Source organism: Eumetopias jubatus, unplaced genomic scaffold (assembly GCF_037043125.1).
Source record: "Eumetopias jubatus isolate StellerSeaLion01/CBP00866 unplaced genomic scaffold, mEumJub1_p1.0 scaffold_17, whole genome shotgun sequence".
Classification (NCBI taxonomy): Eukaryota; Metazoa; Chordata; class Mammalia; order Carnivora; family Otariidae; genus Eumetopias; species Eumetopias jubatus.
Genome location: NW_028274823.1, coordinates 41,089,773 through 41,103,702, shown reverse-complemented (window position 1 = coordinate 41,103,702; position 13,930 = coordinate 41,089,773). Strand labels below are relative to the sequence as shown.

The 13,930-nt window shown below is 44.0% G+C and overlaps 1 protein-coding gene and 1 pseudogene across 2 annotated transcripts in view; both read left to right on the top strand.

The window, feature by feature from the left end:
- Positions 1–5,248, top strand: part of CHAT (choline O-acetyltransferase) — a 46,058-nt gene extending 40,810 nt beyond the window's left edge. For both annotated transcript variants that reach the window (XM_028098940.1, XM_088019867.1), the window contains exons 13-14: positions 2,851–2,988; positions 4,979–5,248. In XM_028098940.1, the coding sequence (XP_027954741.1) occupies positions 2,851–2,988; positions 4,979–5,248 (408 nt within the window). The remainder of the gene's footprint in view (positions 1–2,850; positions 2,989–4,978) is intronic.
- A 3,530-nt stretch (positions 5,249–8,778) lies between these two features.
- LOC114205295 (mitochondrial import inner membrane translocase subunit TIM14-like) lies at positions 8,779–11,543 on the top strand (annotated as a pseudogene).
- Positions 11,544–13,930: the final 2,387 nt, after the last annotated feature.

Below are 13,930 nucleotides of genomic sequence, written 5' to 3'. Positions count from 1 at the left end.
ACTTATTAAGCTTTCTTTCTTGTCAAACTATTGGAGGATATAGACTACTAAAGTAAGAGCTAAAACATAAAAGACGTTGTGTGCTCCAAAAATCAGAAGATTCAACACAAAAGAGAAAGAGGGTGACAGTAAAAGGAGATCCCAAGTTGACAACTGTTCAGCAGACACAGGAACAATCAGTCCACAGAGAAGCAAGAAGAGGGGGCACCTGGGTGGCTCAGGCGGTTAAGGGTCTGCCTTCAGCTCAGGTCATGATCCCAAAGTCCTGGGATCGAGTCCCACACTGGGCTCCTTGCTCAGCAGGGAGGCTGCTTCTCCCTCTGCCTGCCACTCCCCCTGCTTGTGCTCTCTCTCTCTCTCTCTCTCTGTCAAATAAATAAATAAAATCTTTAAAAAAAATGGAGAAGCAAGAAGTGAGGTGGAATGAAATTGACAAATTATCTGATTTGAGTGTATTAAGAAAAGTTTTACACTTCTGGCTGAGAGTTTAAGAATCAATTAGTTATAGATACATAGAAAGCTAAGCAAGTGGGGAAAATCATAATTTAGTCATTTAAAAATCATCCCAATTCCAAGGAAAACAAAAGGTGAACAAGAAAGGAAATCTCATAATGCAGCCCGAGACTCAGCTGTGAATACTTACATAATTATAATCATGTCAACACTGAATAGTGATCAAACAATGAAGAGTTAAACATAACTCTAATGAGAGGATGGGAGAATGGAAGAATATTTGGGGAGCAGGAGTATAAAAGAGCCAAAGTTTCATCTTCTACAGGAAGAAGATATAGATAAAGCTGAAAAATGTAGTGAACGCAGTCTAAGACTGTTACTTAGAACTAAGACAATTAAATAGCTAAATTGATTGCCTCTGTGGTGTGGGAATCAGACCTGGCAGAGTGACAGATGTCTTTAGCTTCTTCGGGGTTTTAAGCTATATAAATATATGACTTTGGTAATAATTTAAATGTTTATAAAAGATTTAGAAAAATATCCTCTAAAGCATTGCCTTAGGGTTCAGCTGTGTTAACTATTTTAAGTTGATGAGAACAGCTAAATAAAAGAGATGGGGGTGAGAAGGAGAGAGCTATAAAAATGCTCTGAGGTGAATTCGGTGCCTGGTTGGCTGTGGGGGATCAGGACCAGGGGAAAGAAGCAAGGAGAGCTCCAGCCTCTGGCAGCTGTATTTGGTCACAGTAGTGGAGAAAGGACATCCCAGGGAAGGAGCAAGCGTGGTCCAGACACTCCCGCCCAGATTCTTACAACATCTTAGGCTTTTCCTTCACAGCACGCACACCCCCAGCGCCCAGCAGCATTGGGCACACAGTGGGCACTCAAGTAAGCTTCCCTGAATGAATGACTGAACAATGAATCATTTTGCTCATGACTACTCGTGGCCTTAATCCAAACAATCCATTAAATCAACCCCAGTTGCTACAGTGAGCTGGAGGTGGTGAAGACTGTTGGGTAGCTGCTGCATAGAGCAGCTAACCGCTTCTACAGATCTACACAAATCAGCGATTAAACAGAGGTAACCAGAGAACCTAGCAGCCCACCCACTTCATCGATGGGCTCAGAGTCCTTCCCCTCTGTCCTAACGGGTCACATCTAAAGTGAACTGCGGTTATAGAACATGTCTCTCCAGGCTATAATTAGGAGCAACTGAAGAGACTGGGGCCTCTGAATCTTCTTTATGCATTCATTCTCCACTGAAAAAGAACGCTGTCAAATCCCAAAACATGCCTTGTAAATTTGAACAAAATCCATTGTGATAGAGGTTTCCTCCTCTGCGGGGCTAATCCATTGTGATGGAGGTTTCCTCCTATGTGGGGCTTTGACAGCTAAGCGGCCATCTTACATAAGCGTGAACCTCCCAAGATTTACAATTACCCTGATGGGGACCCACAGGTTACTCCTATAGGCCGGAGGTGGCCCCCAAGTCTCCACCACTCCCAGAATTGCCCCAAATGAACATGTAATCCAAGCAAAACCAGTGTGTGTGTTACACACGCAGCCTCAAGTGGGGAGGAGATGAAATGTGTACCCTGGCCCCTCCGCCCCACTTCCAGCCATACCGCCTCTGAGTTCTGCCTACGTAGACAACCTGGAGTCCCCACTGCTCTTATCTTAGCCTTTGATAAGAGTTCAAGTATCTTGCAATAAAAAGAAAAAAATCTTTCTTCATTGAACAAGCTTTCCCCTTGTAAACATCAGCTGAGCCTCTGCTAAGATGTCTAGTTCCTGTCTCAGAATGATTTCTTAGGTTGTAAATCCAGTTTATTTGAAATGATCCTGAGCCCATGAAATAGCAATCAAGATTTAGGAACAGACCCTAATGTTCTCTATCCCTCATTCCTTGGACTCCTGCTGGAGGATGAAGTGTTGGTTGTGGTGAAAGTCTGCCCCCTGATAGCCTGGGACACCCTTCCCCATGCCCTGACAGGGCCCAGCACCCATCCCTGCCCCCCAGACTCCTCCTCTACCTAAGAAAGTACTAGGGATGCCTAGCCCACCCCTCCCACTTAGAGGGGTCATACACAGTGTGTCGGCAATGACCATGCTGGGGTTGAGAGGCAGGCGATACTCAGCCTCATAGACCTTTAACGCGGGCATGCTCACTTTAGTCCATGCTCTGGACTTGCCCTTTGCACGTAGAAAGGGTCCGTGGAACACAGGCTGAGTGGTAGAGTGGTCAGTCCTGGGCGGCCACCCACGCACGTTGTCCGCAGCAAGCACCAGGTAAGCGCAAGCTGGGGCCCTTGCAATGGCCATCAGCATTGCGGGCTAGAGAAGGGGGGAGGGCATGGGAGCCCCTGTCTCATCTCCTTTTCTTTGTCCCCAACTATCCAGGCCATAACAGGGATGGCCATTGACAACCACTTGCTGGCGCTGCGGGAGCTGGCCCGGGACACATGCAAGGAGCTGCCCGAGATGTTTACAGATGAAACGTACCTGATGAGCAACCGGTTCATCCTCTCAACCAGCCAGGTACCGTGCGGCTGTCACCCAAGGGGCCACTTAGTGTAACCAGTGGGCTTTCTAAAAGGCCACTTAGCGTAGACCAGTGACTACAGCCCACTGGCTGGAGTCAGGCAAGTCCCAGAGGTGCTCCTTACCAGCTGCATGTCCTTTGGCAAAATGACCTGAATGCTCTGAGTGCTGGTTCCCCCCCACGCCCCCCACCCCCCCGTCTAAATGTGTGTACTCGTGAACGCCACCCTAGCGGAGGAGGACTGGATGGGAACTGGTGCTCTAGCCACTATGCTTACCACCTTTCAATCTGTTACCTGCGGGGCGGCGTTCCACTGTGCCAGCCACAGGCTCTGAAGCCTGACAGGTCTAGAGTGAAGTTCTGGCTCAGCGAGAAGGGACAATTTGGGTAGAAAGCCTAGCTCAGTGCCTGGCATGGACCAGGCCCTCCAAACAGGTCACGGCCAATATTGTGAAGGGCTGCGCGACCAACGGCAGGTGATCAGCGGCCAGCCCAGCATCCCCTAAAAGCCTGTTCTGTTGGAGGACCTCTGTGATAAAGACAGAATGAAATCCACTCGAGGGGCGCCTGGGTGGCTCAGTCATTAAGCGTCTGCCTTCAGCTCAGGTCATGATCCCAGAGTCCTGGGATCGAGCCCCACATCGGGCTCCCTGCTCGGTGGGAAGCCTGCTTCTCCCTCTCCCATGCCCCCTGCTCGTGTTCCCTTTCTCACCATGCCTCTCTCTGTCAAACAAATAAATCAAATCCTAAAAAAGAAAAGAAAAGAAATCCATTCGAGAAGTGCAGTGGTTTAGGAAAGAAAAGAACCCCCCAAACGTCAGTTGACTAAAACTCTGCCTCATCCGCTAAGGGCTGGACGTGGGCAATGAGAGGGGCTGATCAAGTTGTGTTTGAGAATAAAAGCCCACTCAGTAATTTGATGTTGTCATTACAGCAGTGAGTGCACAGACGGAAGTAAACGAGGGCAGGGCACAACAACATAAATTCTTCAGGAAACCATCCATGGGCAAAAAGTGCTTTGGAACGGTTTTACGGCCTTCAGCTGTTGCACAGCAAATTTATCTGACAATGAGGTGACTCTATTAACAAGACTAATGGTTTGTTCTGCCCCATTAAAACAGCCAGTGTCATTTCTGAAGGCCCGACTACACAGCGCCTGAAACCTTGGGTTTAAAAACAAACCCCACCCTGCAACTACCCAAGAATGTGTTCTATTTTTCCCCTGAAGACCAGCTAAGAAAGTGAATTTGGGGGTGTGGTGGTTTGGTGTTTTTTCTTTCTCCCAACTGGAAATCAACATTTATGGCTTGAATGCCTTCAGAGACACATTTTCCTGATTTGTGACTCTGATTACAAAATCTCAGCACTCTGAATTCAAAATGTATTAGGTGCATAAGGAAAACTCCAGTTGATGGCAATCTTTGAAATGCCCAATGCTGGGTAATTGTGCATGGCCGGGTTGTGGGGAGAAAATCAGACCAGCCAAGCAATCCTGACAGTAATTAAGGATGTGGGGAAAATTGACAGAGAAGACAGGCCAGATTTCCTTCTGTTCATAAATTACTCCCTCTGGGAAGCCATCTAACTGTGGGGTGCCACCAGGGTACCATTCAGTAAATTACCCCTATTGCCTCAGTGCCTCAAACAGCCCCCAGGTGAAGGAGATGCTCAGCCTGAGACCCAGCACAGGTCACTCTGGGGGATTTTGACTCCACAAGTAGAGCAGATTTCCCACCAGGGAGTGGCTTATGGACTCTCTTCTTTGGATATCATTGCAGTTAGGTGGGTTTGTCTTTCTGACTCTGGCTGTGGCCATCCATGCTGAAGCTATTGGTTCATTTGGTTAATTCAGTCAGACACCCAGGTGGAAAATAGAGAAGTAAATATCCTCTCGAGGCCTCGGGGTTGTTGAAACGCCCTGTATTCTAGCAAGTCCACAGGCTTACTTTTCAGAACCAGCAGCTTCTGACCTGTCCTCTCCTCCAGGTGCCCACAACCATGGAGATGTTTTGCTGCTATGGTCCTGTGGTACCTGATGGGTACGGGGTCTGCTACAACCCCCAGCCAGAGAGCATCCTTTTCTGCATCTCCAGCTTTCATGGCTGCAAAGAAACCTCTTCTACCAAGTTTGCGAAAGCAGTGGAAGAAAGCCTCACTGAAATGAGGGGCCTCTGCAGTCCACCACAGTCTACAGTGGGCAAGCCACTGGCAACAAAAGAAAAAGCAACAAGGCCCATCGAGGGACACCAACCTTGACTTCTGCCACTAGGTTCCACGTCCCCAAACCCAGCATTCTGCTGCCGCCAGACCCTGCCAAACCCCTACCCCCAACCCTCTCCCTAGCTTTCGGTAGCTCCTGTCCTCAGGGCCCAACCCAGAGACCACACGGAGGCATCACGCAAAGCAGGAGCGTGAGGAGGAAAGTGTCCCTCATTAGGCATGGGGATTGTCCTTATTTGCCAAACTGCCCTCTGGCCTTGTGTACTGGGAAGTAAGCCAGGCCTGGCTCTGAGGTAGCCTTGGGGAGGTGGGCAAGTCTACACCACCTTCCCTCCATGGCCTCAGAAACTTAATGGGGGTGTTTGCTTCTCTAGCAGGACCTAGTGTGTCCAGGTAATGTTTTGCCCAACAAAAGAATGAGTCACCCTATTACATGCAGTGTACCTACATGAATCACAAAGAAAGAGGCTAACCCCAGGTCAATACCTCTTTTCTTTGGGGGAGGAGTAGGGGGCATTGCTTTCAGATTTGAAGCAGTGTCTTCATGACATTCAGAATGACCTGCACTGAGCTGTACAGGGCTGCAAACACCCCGTCCCCTCCACACACACAGACACACACACACAGAGTTAATTTAAAATACAGTGCCCCAGGCCCCAAAACACATTTCTCCTTTCATCTCCCAGGGGCAGCCTTCCATTGAGTTCGGGGAAAATCTGGTCCTGCTCTTCCGAGAGGGGGGGAAAGAATCATCCACCATTGTGTGGGCATCGTGTTGCTCGGCCTCCCCGGGGGCATCAGCGACAGGCCGGGATGAGGAAACAGCACGATGCCCGCCAAGCAGCAGGGATGGGGAGGGAGGACCAGTCCACTTCCCCAAGAATCCTGCCACTAGCATTTTTTCTGGTCGCTTCCCCACTCCCCTTCACGGGAATCATCCCCCTTATAGGTGATCTGCCTTCTAGAGGAGAAGAGAGAGGGTTGCTTTGGGGATTTTCTGTCATTGCTTATTTGTTTTGTTTTATTCATTCTTAAGAGAGGCTTCTAAGAAAACCACTGCGACATTAATTTCAGAAAATGATCTCAGTGGCCCAAGCAGGACACCTGCGGATAGCAGGTGGAAGATGTTATCTAGGGATTCTAACTAAACCCCATGTGGACAAGTGCAGAGCGGGGCTCTCCCTGGCCTGGCAGGGGGGAGGGGGGAGCAGGTTTGAGGAGACAGCTGGTGGGGAGCAGGGCCAGGAGGCGGGAAGAGCTATGCCCAGAGTCAGCCCTGTTGGAGGGGCAGGCCGTGCACAGAGCCAAAGTTAAGTTTGTCCTGAGTGAGAGATTGCGATCATCAAGGAGATAGGAAAAGCACTTCCCATCGGGGAATATTTTTATGGTAAATCTCAAAAGGCAAAGGAGTGGGAAAGCAACCAGAAAATCAAAACTGCAAATAGCTGAGGCAGCCTGTCTCTGTCCAGAGGAGGTACAGAGCTTGACTCTCGCCACTGAGTTCTGCTGTGCAACCTGCAGGGGAGTTCTGACAAGGCCCCCTCGCCCCACTCGCACTGCACTCTGGCCCAGGGACCCTGCACAAGTCCCTCTGGGCCACTGTGCAAGCTTTCTGCACTTTGACCTCTATTGAAGGCAGGGCTGAGATGGGGGCAGCTGGCATTATGACCTTTGCTCAGTTCTTTGAAAACACAAACAGGCCCAAGCAGTAAATTCCTTGAGCCCTGGTTTTAGATTGAGGGTTTCTGTTGGATGATCTGGGAGATTCTGACACTGCCCTTCAAAATCATTGGTCTCTACGTCCCTACTCCTTCCACAGATGTCCTCCTTCCAGCCCCCTTGGGAGGTTGCAGCCCAGGAGTCTTGGGAATATCTGGGGAACTACTGTCCCCCTGCTGTAAGTTGACCCAAAGCCACTTGTCTCTTCAAATGACCACAGTACAGATCTGAGTTCTCTTCTGGTTTCCTTCCATGGATTTCTGGGCAGACAGAGAGCTCTGGTTTGAGGGTCAGGTAACCCCATTGACCTTAACCAAGAGACTTAAATGCCCAGACACTCAATTCCCTCCATCATCAAATGGGGACAAGAACATCCTGACCTTGCAAGACTGTGAGGACTGTAGAGCACATGTGTAAAGAGCCTCGCACAAGCAGGTGGGGACACTGGTGTCCACCATCAGGATGATGTTACTCCAGCAGGCCCTGCTCAAGTGAATTTGTTTTGAACTTTTTACACTGATTTGAAAGAACCAAACTCACATGTATCATTCTCTGAGCATAGGGGAAAGGAAACTGACTCTGTATGTTCAGATATCAACCATACACTGTGAGGGCTTCAAGAAGTGTAGGATTGTGTACATTTGGCAGGAGGGAACACCTCCTCTTTCTGAGGAAGAATCTGGAAGCTGGTCTTCCCCCTCCAAGAACAGGTGGATGCACTGGGTCTGTATGCAAAGGCAATGCTGAGCCATGGCCGTGGGCATCTCGGGGGGATCCTGGTAATGGAGACTGTTCCAAGTGTTCCCAAAGAGATGGAAAATGAAAGCTGCAGACAGGCACTTTGGGGCAGTGATGCATAATAAACATGCTTTTGGCCACCTTACAATACTGCTAAGTTGCCAAAACATATAAAGTTGACATCTGAGTTCTATTTTTATAAAATTGCTCTAGATTTATGGCAATATATACTTGTGTATTTATAGCCTTCTAATTTTAAGTTATAGTTTTGTGCTTTAAAGAAATATATGTATTACTAAAGAACTGTATATTGAAAGCACTATATTCAAAATATTTAAAGACCGCAAGTCCGTAGTCAATAAAAAGTAATGCCAAGAAAGATGGTGGTAGCCATTGTTTCTAAACAGAAATTGTATACAAATTTTGTTATAAGTTCTGTGAACCGGGTCAGCGATCCGTTTGGCATTGTCTGAGGTCTGCCAGCAGCAATGGTGGATGTCTGAAAGATACAGGGGCCAGGAGGGAGAGGGAGGAAGGAATTTAGTCTCTCCTCATGTGTGGCACGGGGAAAGGGTGAGGGGCAGAGAGGCTTCATGGGCTGTTTGTGATCAGGTTGGCCTGCACAAACATGCATAGAGAGAATGGAGCGGAGGGGAAAGCACCAGGCTCAGAGATGGGATGTCTGGACAATAAATCCAGTTCTGTCTCTAAATTTGGGGATCTCTGACTTCACCTCTCTAGCCCTATTTCTTCGTCTATAAAATGAGGATGTTGATATCAGCACCACCCACTTCCAGGGTTGTGGTGAGCTGACATAGATGATCCTTGTTTGAAAACTTAGAAAGTGATGTCAAAGCCCCTTACTGCAGACTCAGTTCCCTGCACATGGGCTGCTTCACTCTGCACAGTCCAAAGATACATTCCAAGCTGCAAGACTCCCTCTGCAGCCACAAAAATCCACAGAACCGGAACCGAGTTTCCTCCAAATGGAAGCCCAAATGCTTTCCAATCAGAGCCTAAAAGGAACCTTAAAGTGTATGAATTTGTGTCACTGGGATGCAGAAGAGGCATCATTCAAAAAGAGAATGGCTAAGAATATTCCAGGAGGAATGGCGGGGTTAGGAAGGAACAAGATCCAAGTAAAGCGGGTTTACTCTTATTTATCACATATATCACACGTGGCCCTAAATTAACAAGATGAAGACAATAGACAGAGAAGGGTACAAACAGGCAAGCCAGCCCCCAACATACAAAATAATGCAACCCCTCCTTGTTGTCTCTGGAAGTCCTGTGGGATGGATGTTGGCACATGTAGCCAAAAAGGTGGAGAAGAGTCCCTCCCAGAGAAGATTCCCTCCCACACAAACATCCAGAAGTTCCCAAATTAATCCTAAGCAGTTCTCCTTGGTAGTGGGGGGAGAACCAGTGCCTTGCATTCCCTTTATAAATTCAGCCGATCTCCCTCCTTTTATATTTCTCTGAGTTTTCCTTCCAAAGAGGCCTCTCGAGTCTGCAGGATGAACAATAAGCCATCCCTGGGAAAAGCTGGCCTCACATCACATAAGAGGACCTTTCTAAAAGCTGTTCTCCCTGTTTCCTAAAGACCAGCTCTCTTCTTGTTCTATTCCTACTGTTTCTTCCATCTCCTTGTGGGATTTCACTTCCTATTTCTGTCCCTCATATGTCACTGGACACCCAGAGTTCTGTTCTTGATCTCTATTTCTTATATTAAGGAGCAGCAAAATGGGAGACTGAATGGATGCAGAAGGGTCCCCTCCACCTATAAAAACATATGCACAAAGAGAAATTTTTTTTAACTATGTAATCAAGTTCAAAAGAAAGAAAATAAATCCTCATTATTACAGAAAAAAGAATGTCCAAAACAGAGCAGTGAGCAGGAGCTAGAGTTGTGTCAGACCAGACACAAACTCCAGTGGCTGACAGCAGGATTTACCACCCTTGCAAGTTGAGAGAACATGACCTCAGCCCCTGCAAGGTGGGAGATGGAGCTAAATTCTGCACAAAACCAGAACCCCATAGAGGTGTCCCAATCCTTAAAAAAAAAAAAAAAAGACTAGAAAAACTCTTCCCATCAGCCCAGGGGAGCATTGAGGAACAAATTTATAAATTTGTGCCATTTGTATAATACATTATATGTTAAAAAAGAAGAAGAAGAAGAAGAAGAAGACAGCAGAAAGGAAAGAATGAAGGGGGAAATTGGAGGGGGAGACGAACCATGAGAGACTATGGACACTGAGAAACAAACTGAGGGTTCTAGGGGGCAGTGGGGAGATGGGTTAGCCTGGTGATGGGTATTAAAGAGGGCACGTACTTCATGGAGCACTGGGTGTTATACGCAAACAATGAATTATGGAACACTACATCAAAAACTAATGATATAATGTATGGTGATTAGCATAACATAATAAAAAAAACAAATCAAGAGAAAAAGAATTTGTGCCATTTGTAGATGTGCAGTCTGAGTTTATACAACTTATTTGTAAAGCAAGAATTCTAAGCCAATAATTTTTTTTTTTTTAATTTCCTGGGTCAGTAAGATCCAAAGGGCCACAGCAGAATCAAATCCAAAACCACCACTTTCCACAACCCTGGAAACACCAAACATCCAGACAGAGAAAACATTCTATTAAAGATGAACTCACAGTCAGAAAATACAAATGGCTCACAGGAACACAGGAGGGAAAGCAGCAGATAAAACAAACAGGAGAATCAATAACACAAAGACCGGAGAGAATAGATGAGTCAGAGAGAAGCTATAAAATTGATATGTTTAACATTATAAAGAAATAAAAATACAGAGAAGATACATGTAGCAGTTCAGGAAGAAGAGATTAGAGAGAATGGGGGAAAGCACTATTCAAAGAGGAAATCATTAGGAATATTCCAGAATCAAAGAAATACGTTATTCTAAAATTCTTGGGTCAAAGAAGAAATAATAATGGAAATTTAGAAATACTTCGATCAGAATGATAATAAAGATACCTTATATCAAAACCTCTGGGTACAGCAAAACTGATGCTTTGAGGAAAATTTTTACCTTAAAATACGTCAGAAAAGAAGCAAGACTGAAAATTGATGAGCTAAGTGTAAATTACAAAGTAAGAAAAAGAGTCAGACAGTAAACTCAAGGAAAATAGAAGGAACAGTAAACTCAAAGAAAGTAACAAAGGTAAGACAACTATTAATGAAGGATAAAACAAAAAATAACTGAGAAGCTAACCAAAGGAAAAGTGGGTTCTTTGACCACACACTCAGTGGAGGCTGGGGAGCCGAGCCAGAGTCAGGGCCAGTACAGTGGTAACCGTTGGACTGACCATTGCTGCTGTAGGATTTGCAGACCATTATGTCTGGCAAGCCACGAAACATACGGAGCCTCAAGTAAAACTAGTTTTTCAAACTCTACCCAAATCTGCCTCTAGTGGTGGCTATGATAGAGATGTGTTTGAACCCAAAATGACAAAATGAAAAGCAGCATTAATACTAGGCGTAAGCTAGTTACGCCTGGGTGACCAGTCAGGTAAGGGTCTGCCTTCGGCTCAGGTCATGATCCCAGGGTCCTGGAATCGAGTCCCACATCGGGCTCCTTGCTCAGTGGGGAACCTGCTTCTCCTTCTGCCTCTGCCTGCCACTCTGCCTACTTGTGATCTCTCTATCTCTCTCTCTGTCAAATAAATAAATAAAATCTTAAAAAAAAAAATACTAGGCGTAAGTCCTACTGCCAATAAAGAAAAAAATAGGAGATGTTCACCGATAAATTATGCTTTTAAATCACCCAGACAAGGGAGGATCTCCTTATATAGCAACCCAAATCAATGAAGCTAAAGATTTACAAGAAGGTCAAGCTAAAAATTGAAGTAAGTGTGTGATGAATTTTAAGTTCTTCTTAGTTTAGGTATATGAGTGCCAGCTTTTTATAATAGACTGCCTCAAAGCTACAAATTTTAAAGATGATTTAACACAGGCTAAAACAATGCTTTGGTATAAGTTTCTTCTTTGAATTTGAGTATTTATTTTATTTTTTTTAGAACATCATTCTCTCTTTTTTTTTTAAAGATTTTATTTATTTGACAGAGAGAGACACAGCGAGAGAGGGAACACAAGCAGGGAGGAGGGTCAGAGGGAGAGGGAGAAGCAGGTTTCCCGCGGAGCAGGGAACCTGAGGCAGGGCTCCATCCCAGGATCCTGGGATCACGAGCCCAAGCCGAAGGCAGACGCTTAATGACTGAGCCACCCAGGCGCCCCTCGAATTTAAGCATTTTAAATCAGCTTATAGAATATTTGGAGATTTAACACTCAGAAATTGTGGATAAATACATACGATTTGAATAGAAATATTGTTCATTATTCTTTTAGCAAATAATTTGTTACATACTTCAAGGCAAAATGAATGCAACAGTGGCTGGCTTTCAAGGAGCCCCCAATCTAATGGGACACTGATAAACTCATAATTAAAATATAATATGATAAATATTTTTTAAAGTTGCCTCTTTGAAAAGAATAACAAAATAGACAAGTCTCTGGTAAAACCAATTTAAAAAAAGAGAAATTCAGAAATAAATAATATAATGAATAAAAGGTTGCTACAGCTACAGTAGATACCATAATGGTACCCAGAAATATATCAACTACTTTATGCCAGTAAATTTGAAAACTTAGATAAAAATTCTAGGAAAATATAACTTTCTAAAACTAATGAAAGAATAAATAAAATTTCTGGACAACCTTATAAATCTTAAATGAACTGAAACAGTAATTTAAAATCTTCCCACTTAGAAAAGAAAGTAGGGAGGGGGACGTAAAATTCTGTAGACATGTCCTAGCAAACATTCAAAGAAGTGGTCTTTCAATTGTATATAAAATCAATAAGGGGATATTCCGTCTTTTTATATACTCCTTTATTTATTATTCTTTGAAGGTAGTATAACTTTAATATCCAAACCAGACTTGGACATCCAATAACGAAAAACTAAAGGTCCATTTTCTTCATGCATTAGTATCTAGAAATCCTAAATGAAACAGTAGCAAACAAATTCTAACAGTATATAAAAAAGATAATACACCCATGAGCCAGTCAGGTTTATCCAAGAATGCAAGGTAGTTTAATATTGGATGATGAGCACCGGGTGCTGTATGGAAGTGTTGAATCACTATATTGTACACCTGAAACTAATATGACACTGTATGTTAAGCACCTGAAATTAAAATAAAAACTTAAAAAAAAGAAAATAGCTAAATGTTATTTACTCATGAACAGCTTAAAGAATAAAAATATAGGACCACTCTAATAGATCATTAAAATGCATTCAGTAAAATTCAACAGGCATTCCTAAATTTTTAAAAACCCACTGTAAAAGGAAGTAGAAAAGAAATTAGCTTGACATAGAACATCTACATAAAACATACAATATACATCATCCTAAAAAGGGAAATGTAGAACAAAGAGAGGATATGCACTATTTCTACTTCTATTCATCATTGCACTAGAGGTTCTAGCTTGTGCAATAAAATAAGAAGAAAAAGAAAGAAAGGCTTAATAAAAGAAAAAAGCTATCATCATTTGCAGACAGTGTGATTATTCATATAGAAAATCCAAAAGAATCTGTAAATAAATTAACAAATCAATTAAAAAATCAAAGTTGCTTATATAAAATCAAAATATAAAAGTCAATTTTATTTTATACACCAGTAACAAACAATAAAATCACAATACAAAATACGTGATTTATAAAAGAACCTAGCAATAAATCTAACAAAAGACATAAGATCTATATACAGATAATTATAATTATAATACAAATATCAATGTATTGAAAGAAGATCTAAATAAAGGAGAGGTATTTCAAGCTAATGAATATGAAGGCCTTAGAAAGATGTTAATGTTCCCCAAACTGATCTCTAGATTCAATGTAACTCCAGCAAAACTCTCAACAGGGAATCTTCTGCCTCTGATAATAGTAGACTAGTTAATTCAGACAAAGCTTCCTACAGAAGACATCTTTAAAAATCTGGCATATATGTATACTTTTTAAAGATTTATTTATTTATTTATTTATTTATTTGAGAGAGAGAGAGAGGGAGCAGGGGAAGAGGCAGATGGAGAGGGAAGGAGAGAATCTCAAGCAGACTCCCCACTGGGCGTGGAGCCCAACATGAGGCTCAATGCCACGACCCTGAGATCATGACGTGAGCCAAAACCAAGAAGCAGATGCTCAACCGACTGAGCCACCCCGGTGCCCCTGG